This window comes from Callorhinus ursinus, unplaced genomic scaffold (genome assembly GCF_003265705.2).
Source record: "Callorhinus ursinus isolate GAN/ISIS: 27379988/994484 unplaced genomic scaffold, GSC_fseal_2.0 scaffold71, whole genome shotgun sequence".
In the NCBI taxonomy this organism is placed as follows: domain Eukaryota; kingdom Metazoa; phylum Chordata; class Mammalia; order Carnivora; family Otariidae; genus Callorhinus; species Callorhinus ursinus.
The window spans coordinates 3,757,473-3,776,969 of NW_027397133.1; the positions used below are offsets into that span (position 1 = coordinate 3,757,473).

Consider the following 19,497-nt stretch of genomic DNA (forward strand, 5'->3'; position numbering starts at 1 on the left):
AAACAAGTCCCTTCCTCTTTCGGGGCCTTAGTCTTCCCATCTGTAAAATGGGGAAGGGGAAAACCATCCCCAAGGACCTGATGGGCAGTGGCTCTCTTCTGGCATGGAAGCTCTGAAAAATAACAACCTGCTTAATTTTACATTTTTAAATTATAAATGGGATTCATATTGATTCAGTTCTACTAGCATAAAAGCTCAAGTGCTTGATGGCAAGGATCCAGTGGGTAGAGGTCAGGTCAGGTCCATTCTCCAGGTGCCTAGGACGGGGCCTGGCTTCAGGCATGGGTGTGGAATGCCTGTGTGTCCGGGAGGCAGGAAGGCAGCAGGGTTTTGGGAGCCCGGGGCGCTGGAGGCTGAGAGCACCAGGGCTAGGTCCCAGCTCTGCCACTTACGTGGTGAGTCACATCTACCTGCGCCTCGGTTTCCTCCTGGGGCAATGACAGCAGCACCTGTCTCACGGGGTGATTTTCGAATTCCATTAGACCATGCGGGTCAAGTGCTTGCTGGGTTGTAAACACTGAGGAGATGGAGAGAGAATCCTCCCCGGTACTCTGTTCTTGAATCCCCAAAGGGCGGAGGGTGGGAGGTGATCCGGAGTATGGGGACAAATATTGGCATTTCCATTTCTCTTTACTTTTAATCTCATCTTTTAGATGTTTTCACTTTTGTGCATATGTTTTAGAATAATACTAATACACTGTTACTGGTATATTCTATTAATACAGTAATACATGTATAAATAAGGATAACATGTGGATTGAAACCATCATTGATGTATAAGTATTTGTTTTTGAACTAAATCCTCAGAAGGACCATAACAATCACTATCCCCATTCCTAGGTTAGAAGATTGAAGCTCAGGGGCTTCAGCCAGTAATTACTAAGAGAAAGGAGCTGAGACTTCACCCCACAGGGCCAGGGAGACATAAACGTGGGGAGGAGGGTGAGCCACTTCCACGGTGCTTCAGTAGACGCTTAATGAGCACCTACTGGGTTCTAGGACTTCCAAGCACACAGCTGTGAACCAAACCAGGAAAACTCTCTGGCCTCATAGAGCAGACACTCTAGTTGGGGAGACAGGTAATAAACAAATGCATCCATAGCATCAGGTATTGATGATTGCTATCAAAAAAATAAAAATAAAGTAATGAGAGGGGCCAGAAAATGAAGATATGCCATTTTAGTTAGGGTCATTAAAGGGAGCCTCTCTGAGGAGTGACATTTGAAGAGATCTGAAGGAGGGGAGGAAAGGAGACGTGGAAGATAGCTTGGTTCCCTACCAAGCAAGGGGAACAGCAGGTGCAAAGGCCCTGTGGTAGGGCCAAGCATGTTCCAGAAATAGCGTTGAGCTTGGTGTGGCTGGAACAGGGAGGCCAAGGGGAAGGGGATGGGAAACCAGGCCAAAGGGGACATGGGTATGCCAGGTCTTTCCTGGAGTGTTTAGTAATAGAATAAGTGGGTGTCAGAGCTGGATCTTGATTGACTTGGGTGCGGTGGGGGTGTTGGGAGAGGCAGCCTATTTCACAGATGAGGAAACCAAGTCTCAGAGAGGCGAAGGGAAATGCCAAGGCCAACCGAGTCCTGTTTAGTGCAGGGATCAAGAGGTGGTTGGTTCTGGAGTTGAGCAAGTCTGTGAATCTCTCTCAGCCTTCATTTCCTCTCTGTGATAATAGCATGTGCACGGGATAAAGGGCAATGAGGCACAGACAGGTTGAGTCGCTTGCCTCGTGTCACACAGCCGGATCCACAATCACTGGGCTCAGTACTGATTAGCACTTATCGGAGGCCCACTGGGTGCCAAGCATTGTGCTAAACGCCTAAGAAAAGTTTTCATTCCTCACAGCAACTCCTTTGGGTGGAGAAACCGAGATACACAGAGCTTAGGTGATTTGCCAGGCAGCCTGACTTCGGAACCCAGCTTTGTAATGTGGCCTTCTCAAGAGTCCCCTTCCTCATTATGGGAAATGTGGAAACCACAGAAATATGGCCCCAAAAAACCCCAACTCCTGGCTGCCCAGGGATGCTCCCTGCAGCCCCAAGTGCTTATGGGTATTTTCCACTTGTAACCTCTCGCCTCTTCCTCCCCCCCTCCCTCTCAGCTCCTTGGGGTACATCCCGCTAATGAGGGTGGTGCAGTCGGTGCGACACACGACGCGGAAATCTAGCACCACCCTGCGCGAGGGTTGGGTGGTTCATTACAGCAACAAGGACACGCTGGTGAGAGGGCGGGGTGGGGGCTATGTGGGGCGGAGCTAGAGTTAGGGGAGGGGCAAGCTGCGCTGGAGGAGGCGGGGCTGGTGGAGTGGTGGTGGGCGGGGCCTGGCTGGAGGCGGAGCTAGAATTAGAGGGATGGGTTCTAAGGGAGGGCGAAGGGGCAGGGCAGGAGTCAGGGAAGAGGCGGGGCTAAGGACAAGGTCAGGGGAAGAGTGGGACCAGGAACGGGGAAGCTGAAGTTAGGGTAGGGAGCGAGAGGGGTTCAGGTTATAGAGAATGGGATCAGGGGGTGCTGGAGGCCTAACTGGAGGTAATTAAGTGGGGGTGTGATACAGGGTGGGACCAGGTGGGGCGAAGTTGGGAGGGAGGCGGGGGAGGGCTTAAGGGGCGAGGCCAGGTCTGGGCAGGTAGGAGATAGGGGTGGGGCAGGTTTAGGGGCAGAGGAGCGTGGCTGGAGGCTGACCTAAAGTTGGAGAGGGGTTATGGGGCGGGGCAAGGTGGGGTGGAGCCGGAGCTAAGGCGGGAGGGGCGGGATCAATTTGAGAAGGGAACGAGGTGGGGGTGGGGCTGGGGCTGGAGTTAGGGATGGGCGGGGCCTTACTGGAGGCGGAGCTAGAATTGGAGGGGTGGGTGATGAGAGACGGAAGGGGTGTGGCCCTCTGGGGGCGGGGTGAGACTTAGGGGCGGGGCTTGGCTCCGGGAAGAGCTGGAGCCCCAGCCGCGCCAAGGGCGGACCACCTCACCTTCTGGAGCACTTCTCCCAACAGAGGAAGCGGCACTATTGGCGCCTGGACTGCAAGTGCATCACGCTCTTCCAGAACAACACGACCAACAGATACTACAAGGTGGGCCTTCCGGCCCCCAGCACCCCCAACCTCCTCCTTCCACTCCTCTCCCAGTTGCTTGCGCCTGCTTGCATGTCGTCAGAAAATGGGCCTGCCCGGCCCCACCGCTTTCCAGCTGGGGAACCCGGACGGCTTACCTCACCTCTCTGCGCCTCCCGTCTGGCACCTGTAAAAGGCCTCAAAGACTAGTCCTCGCCGCAGGGCTGCTGCCCTAATTCAGCGATCACTTCCGCGAAGCGGTTAGCTTAGGGCCTGGCTTGTGTGGAGCTCCCTGTTACCATTACTACTTTAAAATGAAGTATTGGATCATTTATCAGTATCTCTCATCACCCGCCATGGCCGCACCGTGCTCTGGGCCGTCTCCTCCTGGGTCCTTGCTTCTGCTCTTGCCCCCACAGCCTTGTCCCACATAGCAGCCAGAGAAGCCGAGAAAAACGTCAGAACCCTCCCTTTGCCCTTAAAATAAAACTCGGACGCTTCGGGGTTACCTGCTCTGGAGCAGCTTCCCATGGGGGGGTGCCTTCTCATCCTTCCTGTATTCTCGGCCACACTAGGATGCTGTCCCCACCACGTCTCTGTCATCTGCTTTTATTAGCTGTGTCAGTCTGTCCCTGTTTCATTCTTTCGTTATTTTAATTCTTTTCTCCCCCTTCTGCAAATGTCCCCCCCACACACACATACTTTCTCTTCCAACACTTTCCAAAGCACGCTCTTTTCACTCCACACAGACCCTGCACCTTCTCTCCCCTCCCCCCCCCCCCCCCGGCCCTCTCAGCCTCCTTTTTGGTCTCCTGTCTCAGTCCCATCCTTTCCCGTCCACCCTCCGCACACAGCCAGAGACCTCCCCCTGCCTTGCTCTGAACCTTTCCAAGATTCCCCACGGCCCTGGAGACAAAGCCCAGCTTCCTCTCTGTGGCCCATGAGGCCCCTCAGGGCCTAATTTCATTTGTTCACCAAACCTGGCACACCTCCTGTGTGTGATGGGAATAGAACATGTCCCTTGAATACCAGCCTTTCCCACATGCTGTTTCTGCCATCCCCCACCAGCTGGCCTCATCTTAGCTTTTTATTTTTATTTTTTTATTTTATTTTTTTAAAGATTTTATTTATTTATTTGACAGAGAGAGAGACAGCGAGAGCAGGAACACAAGCAGGGGGAGTGGGAGAGGGAGAAGCAGACTCCCCGCGGAGCAGGGAGCCCGATGTGGGACTCGATCCCAGGACCCCGGGATCATGACCTGAGCCGAAGGCAGATACTTAACGACTGAGCCCCCCAGGCGCCCACCTTTCTGATCTCTTGCTTCGTGTAACTTCTGCCAGGAGGCCTTTTCTGACTACTCTATGCAAATCAGGCCCTTTCCCACAGATACTTGCTTCTATATGCTCTTCTGAGTAAATGGGGAGCCCCAGGGTCTGCCTGGCATCCTCACTGGTGCTGGTTCTTTGTCCTGCCAGGAAATTCCACTGTCAGAAATCCTCACCGTGGAGCCCGCCCAGAACTTCAGCCTTGTGCCACCAGGCACCAACCCCCACTGCTTTGAGCTCGTCACTGCCAATGTCACCTACTTTGTGGGCGAGACGCCCGGCGGGGCCCCAGGGGGGCCTAGTGGGCAGGGGGCCGAGGCTGCCCGGGGCTGGGAAACGGCCATCCGCCAGGCTCTGATGCCAGTCATACTCCAGGACGCACCCAGCGCCCCAGGCCACACACCCCACAGTAAGTCTCCACCCTGGGCCCTGAGAGGATGGGTCTGGGAGGGCTTGCGTGGGGTTCCAGGGAAGGGAAGAGCCAGGAAGAAGGCAGGGAATGGCACAGTGGAGAATGTGGGTTCCGGACGCAGCTGGCCTGAGTCCAAATCTCCATTAAGCCCCAGACCTGATGTGTGGCCTTGGGCATGTCACTTCCCTTTTCTGAGTCTTGTCCCAGGTGGTGACAACTCCTCCAGAGTTGTGAGTTCAGAGTATTTCATTCAGATATTTACTGAGTATCTTCCCCATCCTGTGCTGGGCAATGCTGGGGACATAGCTGTCACCAAGACAGCCCAGGACCTGCCCTCACAGGGCTCACAGTCCAGTAAGGGAGACAGACCTGTCCCCAAGCAGTGACAACTCAGAGTGGGCAGGGCTGGGACAGGGGAACCAGAGGGCTGTGGGAGCTCAGAGGGGATAGATGATCCAGTCTGGGTATCTAGGAGGGCTTCCTGGATGCGGCAACATCTGAGCTGAGACCTGGAAGCTGAGGAGGGCTGAGAGAGGGGAATGCAGATGGGAAATATTTCAAGCAGAGGCAGAAGATGATCAGAAAGTCCCAGGCTCCTGCCTTCTGGAGCTCATCATCCAGTGTGAGTGACAGACACTAATCAGATCATCCTGCAGGAATGACAAGTGTAATGTAGAACATGACGTGGCCCCAGGAGTGAAGTTTGAACTGAGACTGAGTGAGGAGGAGGATTTAACGAAGTCCAGCGGAAGGGACGCACGTTCCTGTCAGAGGGAACAGCAAGTACAAAGGCAGGAGATAGGAGGGGACTTGGCTGTATCTGAGGCCCAGCAAGGAGGCCAGGATGTCGGGAGGACACAACAGGCATGGTGGGGGTTGAAGTTAAAGAGGTAAATGAGGGACCAATGCCTGTGAGGCCATTGAAGGGGCTTGGGCTTCCTCCTGAGGGTGCTGGGGAGCCATGGCAGAGTTTGGAGCAGGGGAAGGACAGACTCAGGTTTGTGCTGGTGAATAGGAGACAGCAGAACAGGGGCAGAGAGACCACGCAGGAGGATGAGGAGCCAGGCCTGGAATGGGAAGGGGGCAGGTGTTCAAATGGCAGAAGGGTCAGAACTTAGGAAATGTCTGGCTCTGGTTGAGTGGTAGGGTGGCAAGTTCGGCGGTGGGTGGGGGAGATGTATGTTGCAATCAGTTTGGGCTTTCCCGCTGACACAGCCTCAGTGACCTCGTCCATAAAATGGGATCAGCAGGCTTCCCTTGGTCCTGAGATCTTGGGGTACAATGCTCAGTGAAATCATTCGTGACACTTCTTGAGCCCCCTCAGCCTATCTCGTTTACTTCTCCCACTGGCCCTAGGAAGAAGCACCTGTTATCCACATTCTCTAGATGGGGAAACAGGTTCGTAATGGACAAGCCAGTGGCCCAGAGCTTCACAGGATCTCCTGGCTTTGAGTCCGGGTGGTGTGGCTCCAGAGGCTGTCTCTGGGTGAAGATAATCCTGAGCCCGGGGTTCCTTCACCTCCACCTCTTCCCTCTCCCCAGGACAAGCTTCTCTGAGCATCTCCGTGTCCAATAGCCAGATCCAAGAGAACGTGGTGAGACCCTGCCCACACCCCATGGTCCCAAGGAAGTCCTCTGCATCCCACGCAGCCTCCTGCCCTCCCTAGTCTCCCCAACACCCCATCTCCCTTTGCCCCCTTGACCCTCCCCATCCCCACCATGCAGGACATCGCCACTGTCTATCAGATCTTCCCGGATGAGGTGCTGGGCTCTGGGCAGTTTGGAGTGGTCTATGGAGGTATGGATGCTTCTGAGCTAATCCAGAGGGTTCCTGGGGGTTCCTGGGCCCCAGACCTTCCGATGTGATTGGCTGCGTGCTCACTTCCTGTTCTGGTTGACTTAGAAAGCTAGATCCTCGAGGCAGATGGATGCAGGCTCTCCTTTTCTCACTGGGAAAAGCCAATGGACTTTCTCCCCTTCTTAATAGGGAGAGCGAATTCTTCACTCTGATTGGCCAGAGAGCTAGTTCCTAGATTCTGATTGGTTATAAATCTAGTTTCCCATGTGATGGACTTCCCTCCTCAGAGCTCTTGTCTTTTACCTTCTTCACTCCAAAGCTTTATTCCCAAGGCCCCCCACCCCTCACATGCCTCCTGGAAACCCCTCGGAGCCACCTTGATGGCCTTCTGCCCACCTTTGTTCAACTATGCCTGTGTCTCTCTGGTGGTGGTGGTGGGTGGTGTTCCTTTTACCAGGACTGGAAGGTCTTGCTCCCTTCATCCCCAATCTCCCTACCCCCTGCCCAGGAAAGCACCGGAAGACAGGCCGGGACGTGGCAGTGAAGGTCATTGACAAACTGCGTTTCCCCACCAAGCAGGAGAGCCAGCTTCGGAACGAAGTGGCCATTCTGCAGGTGACCACCGGGCTCAGGGGCCAACTGACCCAGGCTGGGGGAGATCAGGGAAGGCTTCCTGGAGGAGGGAATATGCATGTTGAGACTGAAGGGGTGGAAAGGTATTCTGGGCAGAGGGACCAGCTTGTGCAAAGAAAGGTCTAGAGGTGAGAGGGAACATGAAGTCTTCTAGGAATTTGAAGTTCGAGGTTACTAGATGGTTTATGTGTGGGGAGGTGGTGGGAGGTGAGGCCAGGGAGGCGGGTGGGGTCACACCCTATGGATTTTCTCCTGAGGGTACTGGGGAGCCATGGAAAGATGTTGAGCAAGAAGGGGACAGGGTTGAGTGTGTACTTTAGGAAGATCTCTCAGGCTGCCCCTGGAGGGTGGATGGAAAGTGGTGGGCCTGGAACCTGGAGCCCAGGGAGGAGGCTGGGTGGGGACCTGGGGGGTAGAAATGGGGTTAGGCCAGGCAGGGCTTGGGGGGAGAGGGAGGAGGATTTACAACACAGAGACGGACAAAGGTTCTTCCCATTGTTCCAGACTTCTGCTCCCTCCCTCCCCTCCTCCCCCCCCCCCAACAACCCTGGACCTTCAACAGAGCTTCATGATGTAAAGATCCTTCTAGATACCTGGTGGTGTGGGGATGTGGTCCTGTCTGTGTCTGTGGGAAGCCCCTGCCACCTCCCCCAGTGCCGCCCCCCAGGGAAGGAGCTGCTGACTCTCCGGGGACATCCTTATTTGTCATCCGTCTGCTCCCATGGCTCGCCTCTGGGGTCCCAAGTTCATGGGCGACCTGGACCCTGACTGCCACCCTACCCTTCATCCCCACCCCAGAGTCTGCGGCACCCCGGGATCGTGAACCTGGACTGCATGTTTGAGACACCGGAGAAGGTGTTTGTGGTGATGGAGAAGCTGCACGGTGACATGCTGGAGATGATCCTCTCCAGTGAGAAGGGCCGGCTCCCCGAGCGCCTCACCAAGTTCCTCATTACCCAGGTGCGCCCACCCCCCCTGCCCCCTGCCCACCTCTGCCTGGCTCCCCACCTGCCCTGCGCCCAGCTCAGGCCGACACTGGTGGGAGTCCTAATAGCGGATAATAAAAAATAGAGAGTAATAATAACAACAATAGAAAAAATAATAGAACAATAATTTCAAAATAATAGAGTAATAACAGAAACAGACTGTAGAGTAATAAGAGTAATAACAATAGAAAATAATAAGACGATAAAAAGAATAGAGCAGTAGTGACAATTATAGTTATTAGTACAGAACAATCAGAAATGGTTATTTTATATTTTTTATTCCTTTATAGAATGAGATTCCCGAAGGCCTGACTATATTCACGTAGCAAGAGGGAAGGGGAGGGAGGCCTTTCTGTGGGGACCTCATTCATCCCTTTCTTGGGTGGTCCACCGAGCTCTCCCTCTTCCCCTGCTCTGTTCCCGGCCGCAGGCCAGGCAGTGCTGGGGACACAGCTGTGACCAAGGTAGCCCCAGGCCCGGACAACGATCACCCAGAGTGGGCAGGGTGGGGATGGGGGATGGTAACGGTGTGCCAGGCACGGTTTTAACTCATTTTGTCTGCATCGCAACCCATGTGGTAGTGGCCATGATTGCTCCCGTTTTTGAGTCGGAAAAAGGCAAGGCTCAGAGACTTTAAGTAACTTGCCCAGGGTCACACAGCTGGTGGGATGTGCACCTAGGATCCGGGCTTTTAACTAGTAATGTCCAACTAATTGGTGTCGCCTGTGTGTCATTCCTCCTCTTTCTTCACTTTAATAGTACTTCTGGAAGGCTATTCTATTTCGGTACGTGGAGCTGCCTCTTTTTCTGAATTGTATCCCATGATGGATATCACCAAGTCCTGTAATTGCTGAGTACAGAGGTTGTTTTCACTTGTCCACCTTTACAAACAACATCCTGTGAATATCTCTACACACATTATTGAGCTCTGGTGGGAGAATTTCCATAGAACACATTTCAGATGATAGACTCCTGAGTCCAGGGAAATGTGCTTCAGGATTTTTTTTAAATATGCTGCCCGATTATTGTCTAAAATCCCTTTCAGTGTGCTCTCAACAATAGTTTGAGGGTGTCTACTTCCTCACTCCTTACTGACTCTGGATAAAATAATCACCAGTCTTATAGGTGGAAACATAATACTTCATGTGGCTTCATTTGGCAGTCTAAAACTTATGGGTGAGGTTGAGCATATTTTCCTATGTTTATTGGCCTGTGCTTTTTATACCCATTGCCCATTTTTCAGTTGGATTATTCTTATTGAATTGTGAGAGCTCTTTGTCTATGAGGGACACTGGATCCTTGTCACTTGTGTTGTTCAATTTTTTTATCCCTGTATTTGTTTTCCTTTTCGTTTCGTTCATGGCTTTTATTTGCCATAAAGAGTTTAACTTTTACAATGTTAAAGGTTGCCTTTCATGGCTTCTGGGTTTTACAGCCTTCCTAGGAAGGCCTTCCCATCCAGCTGGTCCCTCACCTGATTCTGGGACTCGTTCTCTTGGTTGCAAAGTCCCTTGTGCTGCGCTTCCTTTATGCAGGCCCAGCACCCTCGCTCTCCCCAGCACTGTGCCTTCATCAGGTTGGCTTGTGGGGTGGGGAGAGAAGCCCACTGAGGCAGGCTCATCCAGACTTCAGGAGAGAGAACTGCCGGCCTTCAGCAACTGGTTGGTTTCTCTTTCTGGTCTTCCATCTTTCCTTCTCTTTTTGCCTGTGCCCCCCCGCCCAACTCTCTCTGCAGATTTCTACCTTCCACCTCTTGTCTGTCCCACCCCAAGTCCTATGCTAGACCCTTTACCTCATGGGCTTGTTTATGCTTCACAACTGCCTTCTGAGGTAGGTACTACTAGCACCCCCATTTTACAGATGAGGAGACTGAGGTGGAGGGAGGGTCCGTGTCCTGCCCACGGTCACACAGCTCCGTGGCGGTCTGGCCGAGATTTGAACCCGGATCTGTCTAGCTTCCAACCTGCCCTCTTTGTTCTCCTCGTGTACTAGTAGGGGAGAGGGGTGGTCAACAAACAGGAAGTCGGGAAAAGAGATACATACACACCGTGGATCTGTTTCCTGGCCGCAGCCTGAGGATTACACAGAATCAAGGAAGATCATAGTGTCCACAGATAAAGTGGTTGGAAATTTTATCCACTTTTTTGCTTTCTGTTTTGCAAATCAGCTCACCTTGCCATCATAGAATACTCTTGAATTAACAGAGCAGGAAAAGCTCGATTTGAAACACGCACAGAAAAATGTTCATCCATAGGCCATCCCAAAAAAGAGGAACAGGTACCAACAACAGTAATAGCTAATGTAGTGTTCGCTCTGTGCCAGACACTGTCCTAAGCACTTTCTATGCCTCAGTGCATTTAAACTTCACAGCGACCCCTGAGGATGGGTACTTTTATTACCCCATTTTACAGGTGAGAACACTGAGGCCCAGAGAGTTAAAAGTGGCTTGCCCGACGCCACAAGCTAGTGAGTGTAGAGCTGGGTTTTCCACCTGGGTAGGCCGGCTCTAGAATCCCCCTGCCTCTTAAGATTATTGCATTTAATATATAATGTAGATCATATTGGTATTGGTACTGTTTCATATTAAGAGGTTTTTTTTTTTTTTTTTTTTTTTTTTAAATGGAGTCACACAATAGTACGTTCTTAAAGGCTGGTACTTTACTAATAACCCTGCCCCCACCTTTTTAGAGTAAACTCCAGGCCCAAGGTAGGGCTCGAACTCATGACCCAGGACGTCACAGGTCGCCAGCTCTGCCAACTGAGCCAGCCAGGAGCCTCATATGAGCTCTTTTCGTCAGGAGCTTACCACATGCCAGAGGGTCTCAGGCTCTTCCCAAACCCACTGCTCCAGTCGAGCATTTCTGGAATTATCCAACTCCTATCTCGGGAGTCATGGTTTTGGGGTTCTGAGATTCTTATTTGGGGCTCCAGTGCCTCCCCCGGCCCTGGGGGGCATCCTTAGGGGTACAGCGAGGGGGCATGGATGGGGTTTGGAGGGCTGGTGGCAGAATGTGGGGCAGGTAGCTTTCCACCTTTCTTACCGGCCCCACCCCCCCCCCCCAGATCCTGGTGGCTCTGAGACACCTTCACTTCAAGAACATCGTCCACTGTGACTTGAAACCGGAAAACGTGTTGTTGGCATCAGCCGACCCCTTTCCTCAGGTCAGTCATGGCCCAGCTTGACTTGGGGAAGTCCAGCTAACACCGGAGGCGGGTGGGGATTGTACCAATCAGGACAATTGGACACAGAGACTCACGATAACAATGGCTTAAATAAAACAGACGCTTGTTTCGCACTCATGTAGGGTCCAGCATAAGCATTTTGAGGTTGAAAAAGCAGTTCCTTAGGGTCAGGTACTTGGCTCCGGCTGTCTTGTTCTGGCCTATGATGTTCTAGCCTTTATAGTTCATGATGGTCACCATCATGTGACAAGTTGGTAGGAGGGAGAAGGTGGAAAGAAACAGGGTGGAAGAAATGGACACACCCCCTTCCTTCCCGGACCGTGCGGAAGTTTACAAGGCACGTCTTCTAACATCCCATTGGCCAGGACTAGGTCACGTGGTCATGGATGGCTGCAAGGGCGGCCGGGAGATGTAGTCTTTATTCGGCGTGGCCCTGCGGCCCATTCAATTCAAGATTTTTATTATTAAGGGGGGAAATGGAGAACAGACGTTGGGGGACAACTGGTAATTTCCTCTGTGGGTCTGTTAGGAAAACAGTTCTGATGAGCCTCGGAACTGGGCGGTGAGAACACCCCCCAAGGGCAGAACCAGATTGGGTAGCGGTGATGATTATAACAGATACAATTTACTGAATGCCTACTGTGTTTAAGGGCCTACAGGTTCTCATGTGGCCCTTCCACATCCCGTAAAGTTTTTGCTTTATGATCTGTGTTTTGCAAACACTGAGTTCATTTCATTTCAAAAGCCAGAGGTTCATTTTATTCAACTAAGAATTGCTGTGTGCCTACCATGGGCCAAGCTCCGTGTGGGGGCATCAGGAACTGCAGTAAGCAAAGACATCTCCTCTCTATGGCCAAGGAACATCCATCTCTACCAGCGGTTTACAGCTGGAGCGGTTTTGCCCCCTCGGGGACATGTGACAATGTTGGAGACATTTTTGGTTGTCACAGCTGTTGGGGGGCGGGGAAGGGTGCTGCTGGTATCTAGGGATACCAGATCCCACATTTTAGTAGCCACACTTAAAAAAGTAAAAAGAAACTGGTGACATTATCTTGAAAGGTTTTTTAAAATTCATTTCTGGGATGCCTGGGTGGCTCAGTTCGTTGAGCGTCTGCCTTCGGCTGGGGTAATGATCCCAGGGTCTTGGGATCGAGTCCCTCATGGGACTCCCTGCTCAACGGGGAGCCTGCTTCTCCCTCTCCCACTGCCCCTCCCTCCTGCTTGTGCTGTCTCTCTCACACAAATAAGTAAATAAAACCTTTAAAAAAATAAAAAAATAAGTTATTTCTAAGTAATCTCTACCCCCAGTGTGGGGCTCAAACCCACAACCCCAAGATTAAGAATTGCAGGCTCCACTGACTGAGCCAGCCAGGAGCCCCTGATGATATTAATTTTAATAATAATACTTTGTCCCAGTATATTCAAATATTATCATTTTAATGTATAATTGACATAAAAGTTATTAATGAAATGTTCTTTCTTTCTATACCACATCTTCAAAATCTGGTACTTAACACCTAGGACACATCGCAATTCAGATGTGAAATTTTTATCAGAAATATTTGATTTTGTGCTTCGATTTGAAAAAATTAGCAGTTGGAAAAGTAGACTGACATATCCAAGTTGTTCCAAGCATATTTAAAAGTTTTCCAATAACTAAGTCTAGGGTCTTTTTCTGTTTGTTTCTTTGTTTGTTTAAGATTTTATTTATTTGAGATTGAGAGAGAGAAAGAACGAGCACAGGGGAGGAGCAGGGGGAGAGAGAGAGAGAAACAGGAAGCCCGACAACAGGGCTTGATTCCAGGACCCAGAGATCACGACCTGAGCTGAAGGCAGACACTTAACTAACTAAGCCACCCAGGCGCCCCTGTTGGTTTTGTTTATAGTAAAAGATGATATTATTTTCATTAACATTTATTTTGGAAGGGACGCCTGGGTGGCTCAGTTGTTAAGTGTCCGCCTTCGGCTCAGGTCATGATCCCAGGGTCCTGGGATCGAGTCCCACATCGGGCTCCCTGCTCAGCGGGAAGCCCGGCTTCTCCCTCTGCCTGTTGCTCCCGCTGCTTGTGCGTGCGTTCTCCCCCACTCTCTGTCAAATAAATAAATAAAATCTTAAAAAAAATTTATTTTGGAAGGGTAAAAGATTTTGACTGCCAGTGGAAACAGCTTACATCGACCTCATGGTTTCTTTCTGCTTCTGGAAGTCGTTCAGTTGTTAGTGGCAGCCTGGGAGGCAACAGAGGATTAGTTTTTAAATGTAAATTAATGAAAATTAAATAAAATAAAAACTAATTTGTCAGTTGCTCTTGCCACATTTGAGTGCTCAGTAGCCACAAGGGGCCAGTGGCCACCATATTGGTCAGCACGGATCACAGAGGGAAGAGCAAATGTCGATCATGTTGTCACAAAAATAGAATTATATCCGTAATGAGTTCCGTGACGTGGTTCTCTGAGCTCACATAACTGTATAGCCCATTTGGAGGGTCAGAGGAAAGACTCTGAAGAAAGAGTGGGAGTCCGTTTTTTGGATGGACAAGTATTCCAGGCAGTGGGAACAGCCCAGGCAAAGGCCCTTGTCGCAAGATTATCTGTACTTTTTTTTTAAACAACTTTACTGAGATATAATTCACACACTATATAATTCACTGATTCAGAGTATACAATTCAGGGGCTCCTGGGTGACTCAGTCAGTTAAGCATCTGACTTTTTTTTTTTTAAGATTTTATTTATTTATTTGACAGAGAGAGAGGGAACACAAGCAGGGGGAGTGGGAGAGGGAGAAGCAGGCTTCCCGCCGAGCAGGGAGCCCGACGCGGGACTCAATCCCCGGACCCCGGGATCATGATCTGAGCCGAACGCAGACGCTTAACGACTGAGCCACCCAGGCGCCCCAGCATCCAACTCTTGACCTCAGTTCAGGTCTTGATCTCAGGGTCGTGAGTTCAAGTCCCACATTGTGCTCCACACTGCGCTCCATGCTGGGCATGGAGCCTACTTTAAAAAAAGAAAGAAAGAAAGAAAGAAAGAAAGAAAAGTATACAATTCAGTGGCTTTTAGTGTATTCACAGAGTTGTGCAACCATCACCACAATCAGTTTTAGAACATTTCATCACCCCCCCCAAAACAAACCCTTGTACCCCTTAGACATCATCCTCCAAACCCACCACCCCTCATCCCAACCACGAATCGACTTTTCTGTGGATTTGCCTCTTCTGGGCGTTTCGTATAAACAGAACATTCAGTAATAGCATATGTGGCCCTTTGTGACTGGTTTCTTTCACTTAGTTCATGTTTTCAGAGTTCATTTATGTGGTAGCATGGATCAGTCCTTCCGTTTCTTTTAACAGCCAAGTAATATTCCATTGTAGCATCTGGAGAAAAGAGTGGAACTTTGAAAAGGAAAGGATCTTACGACAGGACAGTATGGCTGTCACATCGAGTCAGGGGTTGGGCTCTGGCTGTTTTTGAGGGCAGGCAACAAAGACTTGGGGCTTCAAGGGTTTTGGACTCCATCTGGAGAGCCATAGTGAGCCACAGAAGGATTTTGAGCAGGGGAGGAACAATACATGAACAGAGAGGCAGCACGGAGGTGGTACTGCCTATGAACGTGGTAGGAAGGAGAGCAGGACCTTGAACCCGGGTGTGGCTGGCTCCAAAGCCTGTCTGTGACCCTTGAGTGCCTCCACCATCAAGGGAAAGGTGGGCGTATACCTGTTACCGACTGCTGGCCATCACGGTCAGCAGTTTACACGCGGGGTCCCATTTAATCCCCAGGGAAGCCTGAGAGGAAGCTGCTATTAACAGCCCTGATACAGGTGACGCGGCTGGGGCCGAGAGAAATTAGCTCCTGCCCCTGAGACCAGTGAGGCTCTCTCTGAGCCAGACACCGAGCCCTGCACTTTCCATGTATGTTTTCATTCAACCCATACAACCACCCTTTAAGGTAGGGATTTTTCAGATCACCGCTGTGCAAAAGAGGAACTAGAGGCACGAGGTGGTTAAGAGACCTGTTCAGTGTGGTGGAAGTACAGGGACAGGTGGCACTTATTAAGCGCTCATGGCATACTGAGGAAACAGTTTCCATACATGGGAAACTGAGGCACAGGGAGGAAGTCACTCGACCAAGGTCCTCGACCAGTGAGGGGAGAAACTCACTTTTCTCTGGAACGCCATGGAGGGCGTGGGGCTGGGTCACTGGGCACGGGGCAGCCTTAACGCTCCTTCGGACCCTCCACCCCACGCCCTCTGCAGGTGAAGCTGTGTGACTTCGGCTTCGCGCGCATCATCGGCGAGAAGTCGTTCCGGCGCTCGGTGGTGGGCACCCCTGCCTACCTGGCGCCCGAGGTGCTGCTCAACCAGGGCTACAACCGCTCGCTGGACATGTGGTCGGTGGGCGTGATCATGTACGTCAGCCTCAGTGGCACGTTCCCCTTCAACGAGGACGAGGACATCAAAGACCAGATCCAGAACGCCGCCTTCATGTACCCAGCCTGCCCCTGGAGCCGCATCTCCTCCGGAGGTGGGTGGGGGCGGGATGGGGCGGGGGGGTGGGCGGGGCCATAGGAGGTGGGCCCGGAAACAGCCTGGCTGTGGGGGTGGAGCCTGGCGGTGGGTGGGGCCACAGGGAGGGCGGTCCTTTAAACGGTGAGGTACCTTGGACCAGGAAGCTTGGGGCAGGGACTCAGGCGTGTGTATGGTACTGGTCAGGCCTAGTTCCCAGTTCACAGGAAACGAAGTGCTCCAGGAGCGCTGAGACAGACCCCTGGCGCTTTGGGGGCCGAACAGGTTTTGGCCTGTCTAAGGCGGGACCAGGAGAGGGACTACTAGACCTGAGGAAGCCCTACAGCAGGGGTGGCCAGGAGAAGGGGCGGATCCTTCCTCCCAAGGCATCGGCTGGGGCCCGGAGTCTTTGGGGTTACGACCCCGAAAGTGTTAGCCTTTCAAAAGCAGTGGTGCCGGAGAGCAGGGTTGAGGAACAAGGGCTGCGCTAATTTGCTGGGTGCTGGGCAGACTTGGGCCCGGGGCCGGGGGCAGGTCCGGTGATGAAGGGACCTGGTTTAGGAGCGTGGCGAGAGGAGGGGCAGGGTCATGGAGGGTTTCTGAGGCTGTCCAGAAAGACCCATCCTGAGACCAAAATCACCTGGACCTGTGAAGAGGAGGGAGTGGGGGGGAAGCTTAAGGGTAGGGTGCAAGGAGAGGGGAGTCAGGCCTGAGGCGGTCACTGGGATCCAGGGGCTCTGCTGTTGTGGCCGGGTAGTGGTACTGGGGCTTGTGACTTGGGCCTCAGAAAGTTCCCTCGGGAGGCCTATAATGTTGGGGCCCAAACAGGTGTAGGGGTGGGCCTACAGTGGGGCCAAGATCCCGGCGCATGTTAGGAAGCTGTAAGAACAAGGGGCAGGCCCTAGAGCCGGGGAGCTCAGGAAGACAGACGGAGGATGGGAAGGAGGTTAGAAGACAATCACTATTCATAACAGTTTATTCAACAAGCATGTTGAGTGCCTACTGTGGGCCCGGTACTGACTGTCCTAGGTCCTGGGAATACTGGGATGAGTTGGAAAGAAGGGGTCGTGCAGGAAGAAGGTTGTCGAGGAGGGAAGGAACCTAGAGGGATATGGCCTCATGGAGCAGAAAGAGAGGGGGATGACATGGGGGTTAGTGCAGGAAAAGGTGGCAGCAGTGGGCGCAAGAGAGGTAAGCACTAAGTGATAAGAATGGATTCACGAGTACTGGAGTAATACTGGAGGTCCTCAGCGTTGTGTTTTGGGACCTGCTCTGGAGTCTCAGTAAAAGTGCATCAGGTATGCGAGAATGAATTTGGTGTGGATGGACATGTGTGAGGGAGGCCGTGTGGACAAGGCCTATACTCAAGAGGGCTTCACACAGTGAGGCCTTGTCCTTCAAGACTTCTGATCAAGGAGACAGCTCGGATGAGTGCCGGCTTGTCTTGAATGCCTGACACTCGCTAATTTTTTTTCCCTAAAGAACAGGCCTATCTCTGAGCCTCAGCAGGAAACCACTGACTGACTGCCTTTTTTTTTTTTAAGATTTTATTTATTTATTTGAGACAGAGAGAATGAGAGAGAGAGAGAGAGAGAGAGAGAGAGCGCACATGAGAGGGGGGAGGGTCAGAGGGAGAAGCAGACTCCCTGCCGAGCAGGGAGCCCAATGCGGGACTGGATCCAGGGACTCCAGGATCATGACCTGAGCCGAAGGCAGTCGCTTAACCAACTGAGCCACCCAGACGCCCCGACTGACTGCCTTCTAATAATGTTGTTTTATTTTCATTTTATTTTTGTGAACATGGCAAGTGATCTTTGGATTTTCATTGGCCGGGGTGATATAATATTTCCATTACAAATAAATTTATTTTCCCCTTAAGTTTTTCAAGGGGAAAATGAATTTTTAAAAAAGTGAAGTGATTTAAAGCCAAATGTTACCGATTTTTGCTTTGATCAAATACTGACGTGACTCAAATTTTTAATTATACAGAAGGGTCTGCAGTGAAAATCCTCCCTCACTCCTTTGTCTGCCATTCTTCCCAAAGGCAATGGCTATTACAAGTCTTTTAAATATGTACAAGCAAATATATGGACATATATTCTTTTATTTCCTCCTTTTACACAAGTGGCAGTGTACTATACATGCCGCTTTTTAACTTGCATTGTCCTCTTCACCGTATATCTTGGACAAATGGTTTGGCTTAAAGAAAAAATATATATATTTTAAAATATTTTACTTATTTATTTATTTGAGAGGGAGAGCGTGTGTGAGCAGGGAGAGGGGCAGAGGGAGAGGGAGAGAGAGAATCTCAAGCCGACTCCACGCTGAGCACAGAGCCCCATGCAGGGCTCAATCCCACGACCCTGAAATCATGACCTGAGCCAAAATCAAGAGTCGGTCGCCCAGCCAACTGAGCCACCCAGGCGCCCCTGACTTAAAGAAAAATATTAAGTGAAGAATAGTACAGGTGTACCTGTGTGTACCTCTCTGTGACAAAACTTACGGAGGTGACATAGGAATGGGGAAACTGAGGGAGAGGCTTGGTGAAGACATGTAGGAGCTAATGTGCATGCAGCGTCGGGGGAGAGGTGGACAAAATGGTAATTTAATGAGGAAATGAGTGGGTGAGCGATTGGTGCCGGTGAGGCTTCCAGGCCAGCTGGGCCAGTGCAGAAGGCAGGCCCGGATGGTAGCAGGTCGGCTGGAGTGCCCTGTTGGAGGAGGGGCGGCCCCTACCGCGCAGGGCTTGAACTGTCTGTCTCCTTCCCGCGCAGCCATTGACCTCATCAACAACCTGCTGCAGGTGAAGATGCGCAAGCGCTACAGCGTGGACAAGTCTCTCAGCCACCCCTGGTTACAGGTGATGCAGGGGGCGGGGCTCGAGAGGAGAGGGGAGGGAGGTCTCATTGGTTGGTTTGGAGGAAGGGGTGGAGCCCGATGGCTTATTGGCTGTGTAGGTGGTGAAGGCTGCAGGTACATTTTCCGTGGATCCGGAGCGTGGCTGAGCCTCCTATTGGCTGGGCTGTAGAAGGAGGCGGAGCTGAATTTCTATTGGCTGGGCAGGTTGCGAAGGGTGTGGCTTCACCTTCATTGATCCCGGGTCTGGCACTGGCAGGGCAGGGGCGCAGCTCAGCCGCCATGGGTCGTGCTCTGTGCAAGCTAACCCCTGTTCTCCCGGGCCCAGGAGTACCAGACGTGGCTGGACCTCCGAGAGCTGGAGGGGAAGATGGGCGAGCGGTACATCACGCACGAGAGTGACGACGCGCGCTGGGAGCAGTTCGTGGCAGAGCACCCTCTGCCCGGGCTCGGGCTGCCCCCGGATGGGGACTTCGGTGGGGCCCTCCCGCCGCAGGACCGCGAGATGCAGGGGCTGGCCGAGCGCATCAGCATCCTCTGAGGTGCCGTGCTCGCACCTTGGCTGCCCCATGATGCTGTCCTCCGGTCCCCGGAGAGCGCCCCTCCGCACCATCTCAGCGAGGAACTGTTCTAAACAGAAGCGGCTTCCTGCCCAAAATGGATGGGACACACCCCAGGAGAGGAGCAGGGCGGGGGCCCGTGGCGGGTCAGGGATAGTTATTTCCAACCTGAACTCCCCAGCAATTAAAACGAACTCATCTCTGGC

The 19,497-nt window shown here is 52.0% G+C and overlaps 1 protein-coding gene across 3 annotated transcripts in view; it reads left to right on the top strand.

Moving 5' to 3' along the window:
• Positions 1-19,497, top strand: part of PRKD2 (protein kinase D2) — a 32,911-nt gene extending 13,414 nt beyond the window's left edge. For all 3 annotated transcript variants that reach the window (XM_025850121.2, XM_073886531.1, XM_073886530.1), the window contains 11 exons: positions 2,099-2,216; positions 2,981-3,058; positions 4,514-4,772; positions 6,318-6,370; positions 6,501-6,573; positions 7,082-7,188; positions 8,005-8,166; positions 11,256-11,354; positions 15,627-15,894; positions 18,650-18,735; positions 19,060-19,497. In XM_025850121.2, coding sequence (XP_025705906.1) covers positions 2,099-2,216; positions 2,981-3,058; positions 4,514-4,772; positions 6,318-6,370; positions 6,501-6,573; positions 7,082-7,188; positions 8,005-8,166; positions 11,256-11,354; positions 15,627-15,894; positions 18,650-18,735; positions 19,060-19,272 — 1,516 coding nt within the window. In that variant the 3' untranslated portion in view covers positions 19,273-19,497. The remainder of the gene's footprint in view (positions 1-2,098; positions 2,217-2,980; positions 3,059-4,513; positions 4,773-6,317; positions 6,371-6,500; positions 6,574-7,081; positions 7,189-8,004; positions 8,167-11,255; positions 11,355-15,626; positions 15,895-18,649; positions 18,736-19,059) is intronic.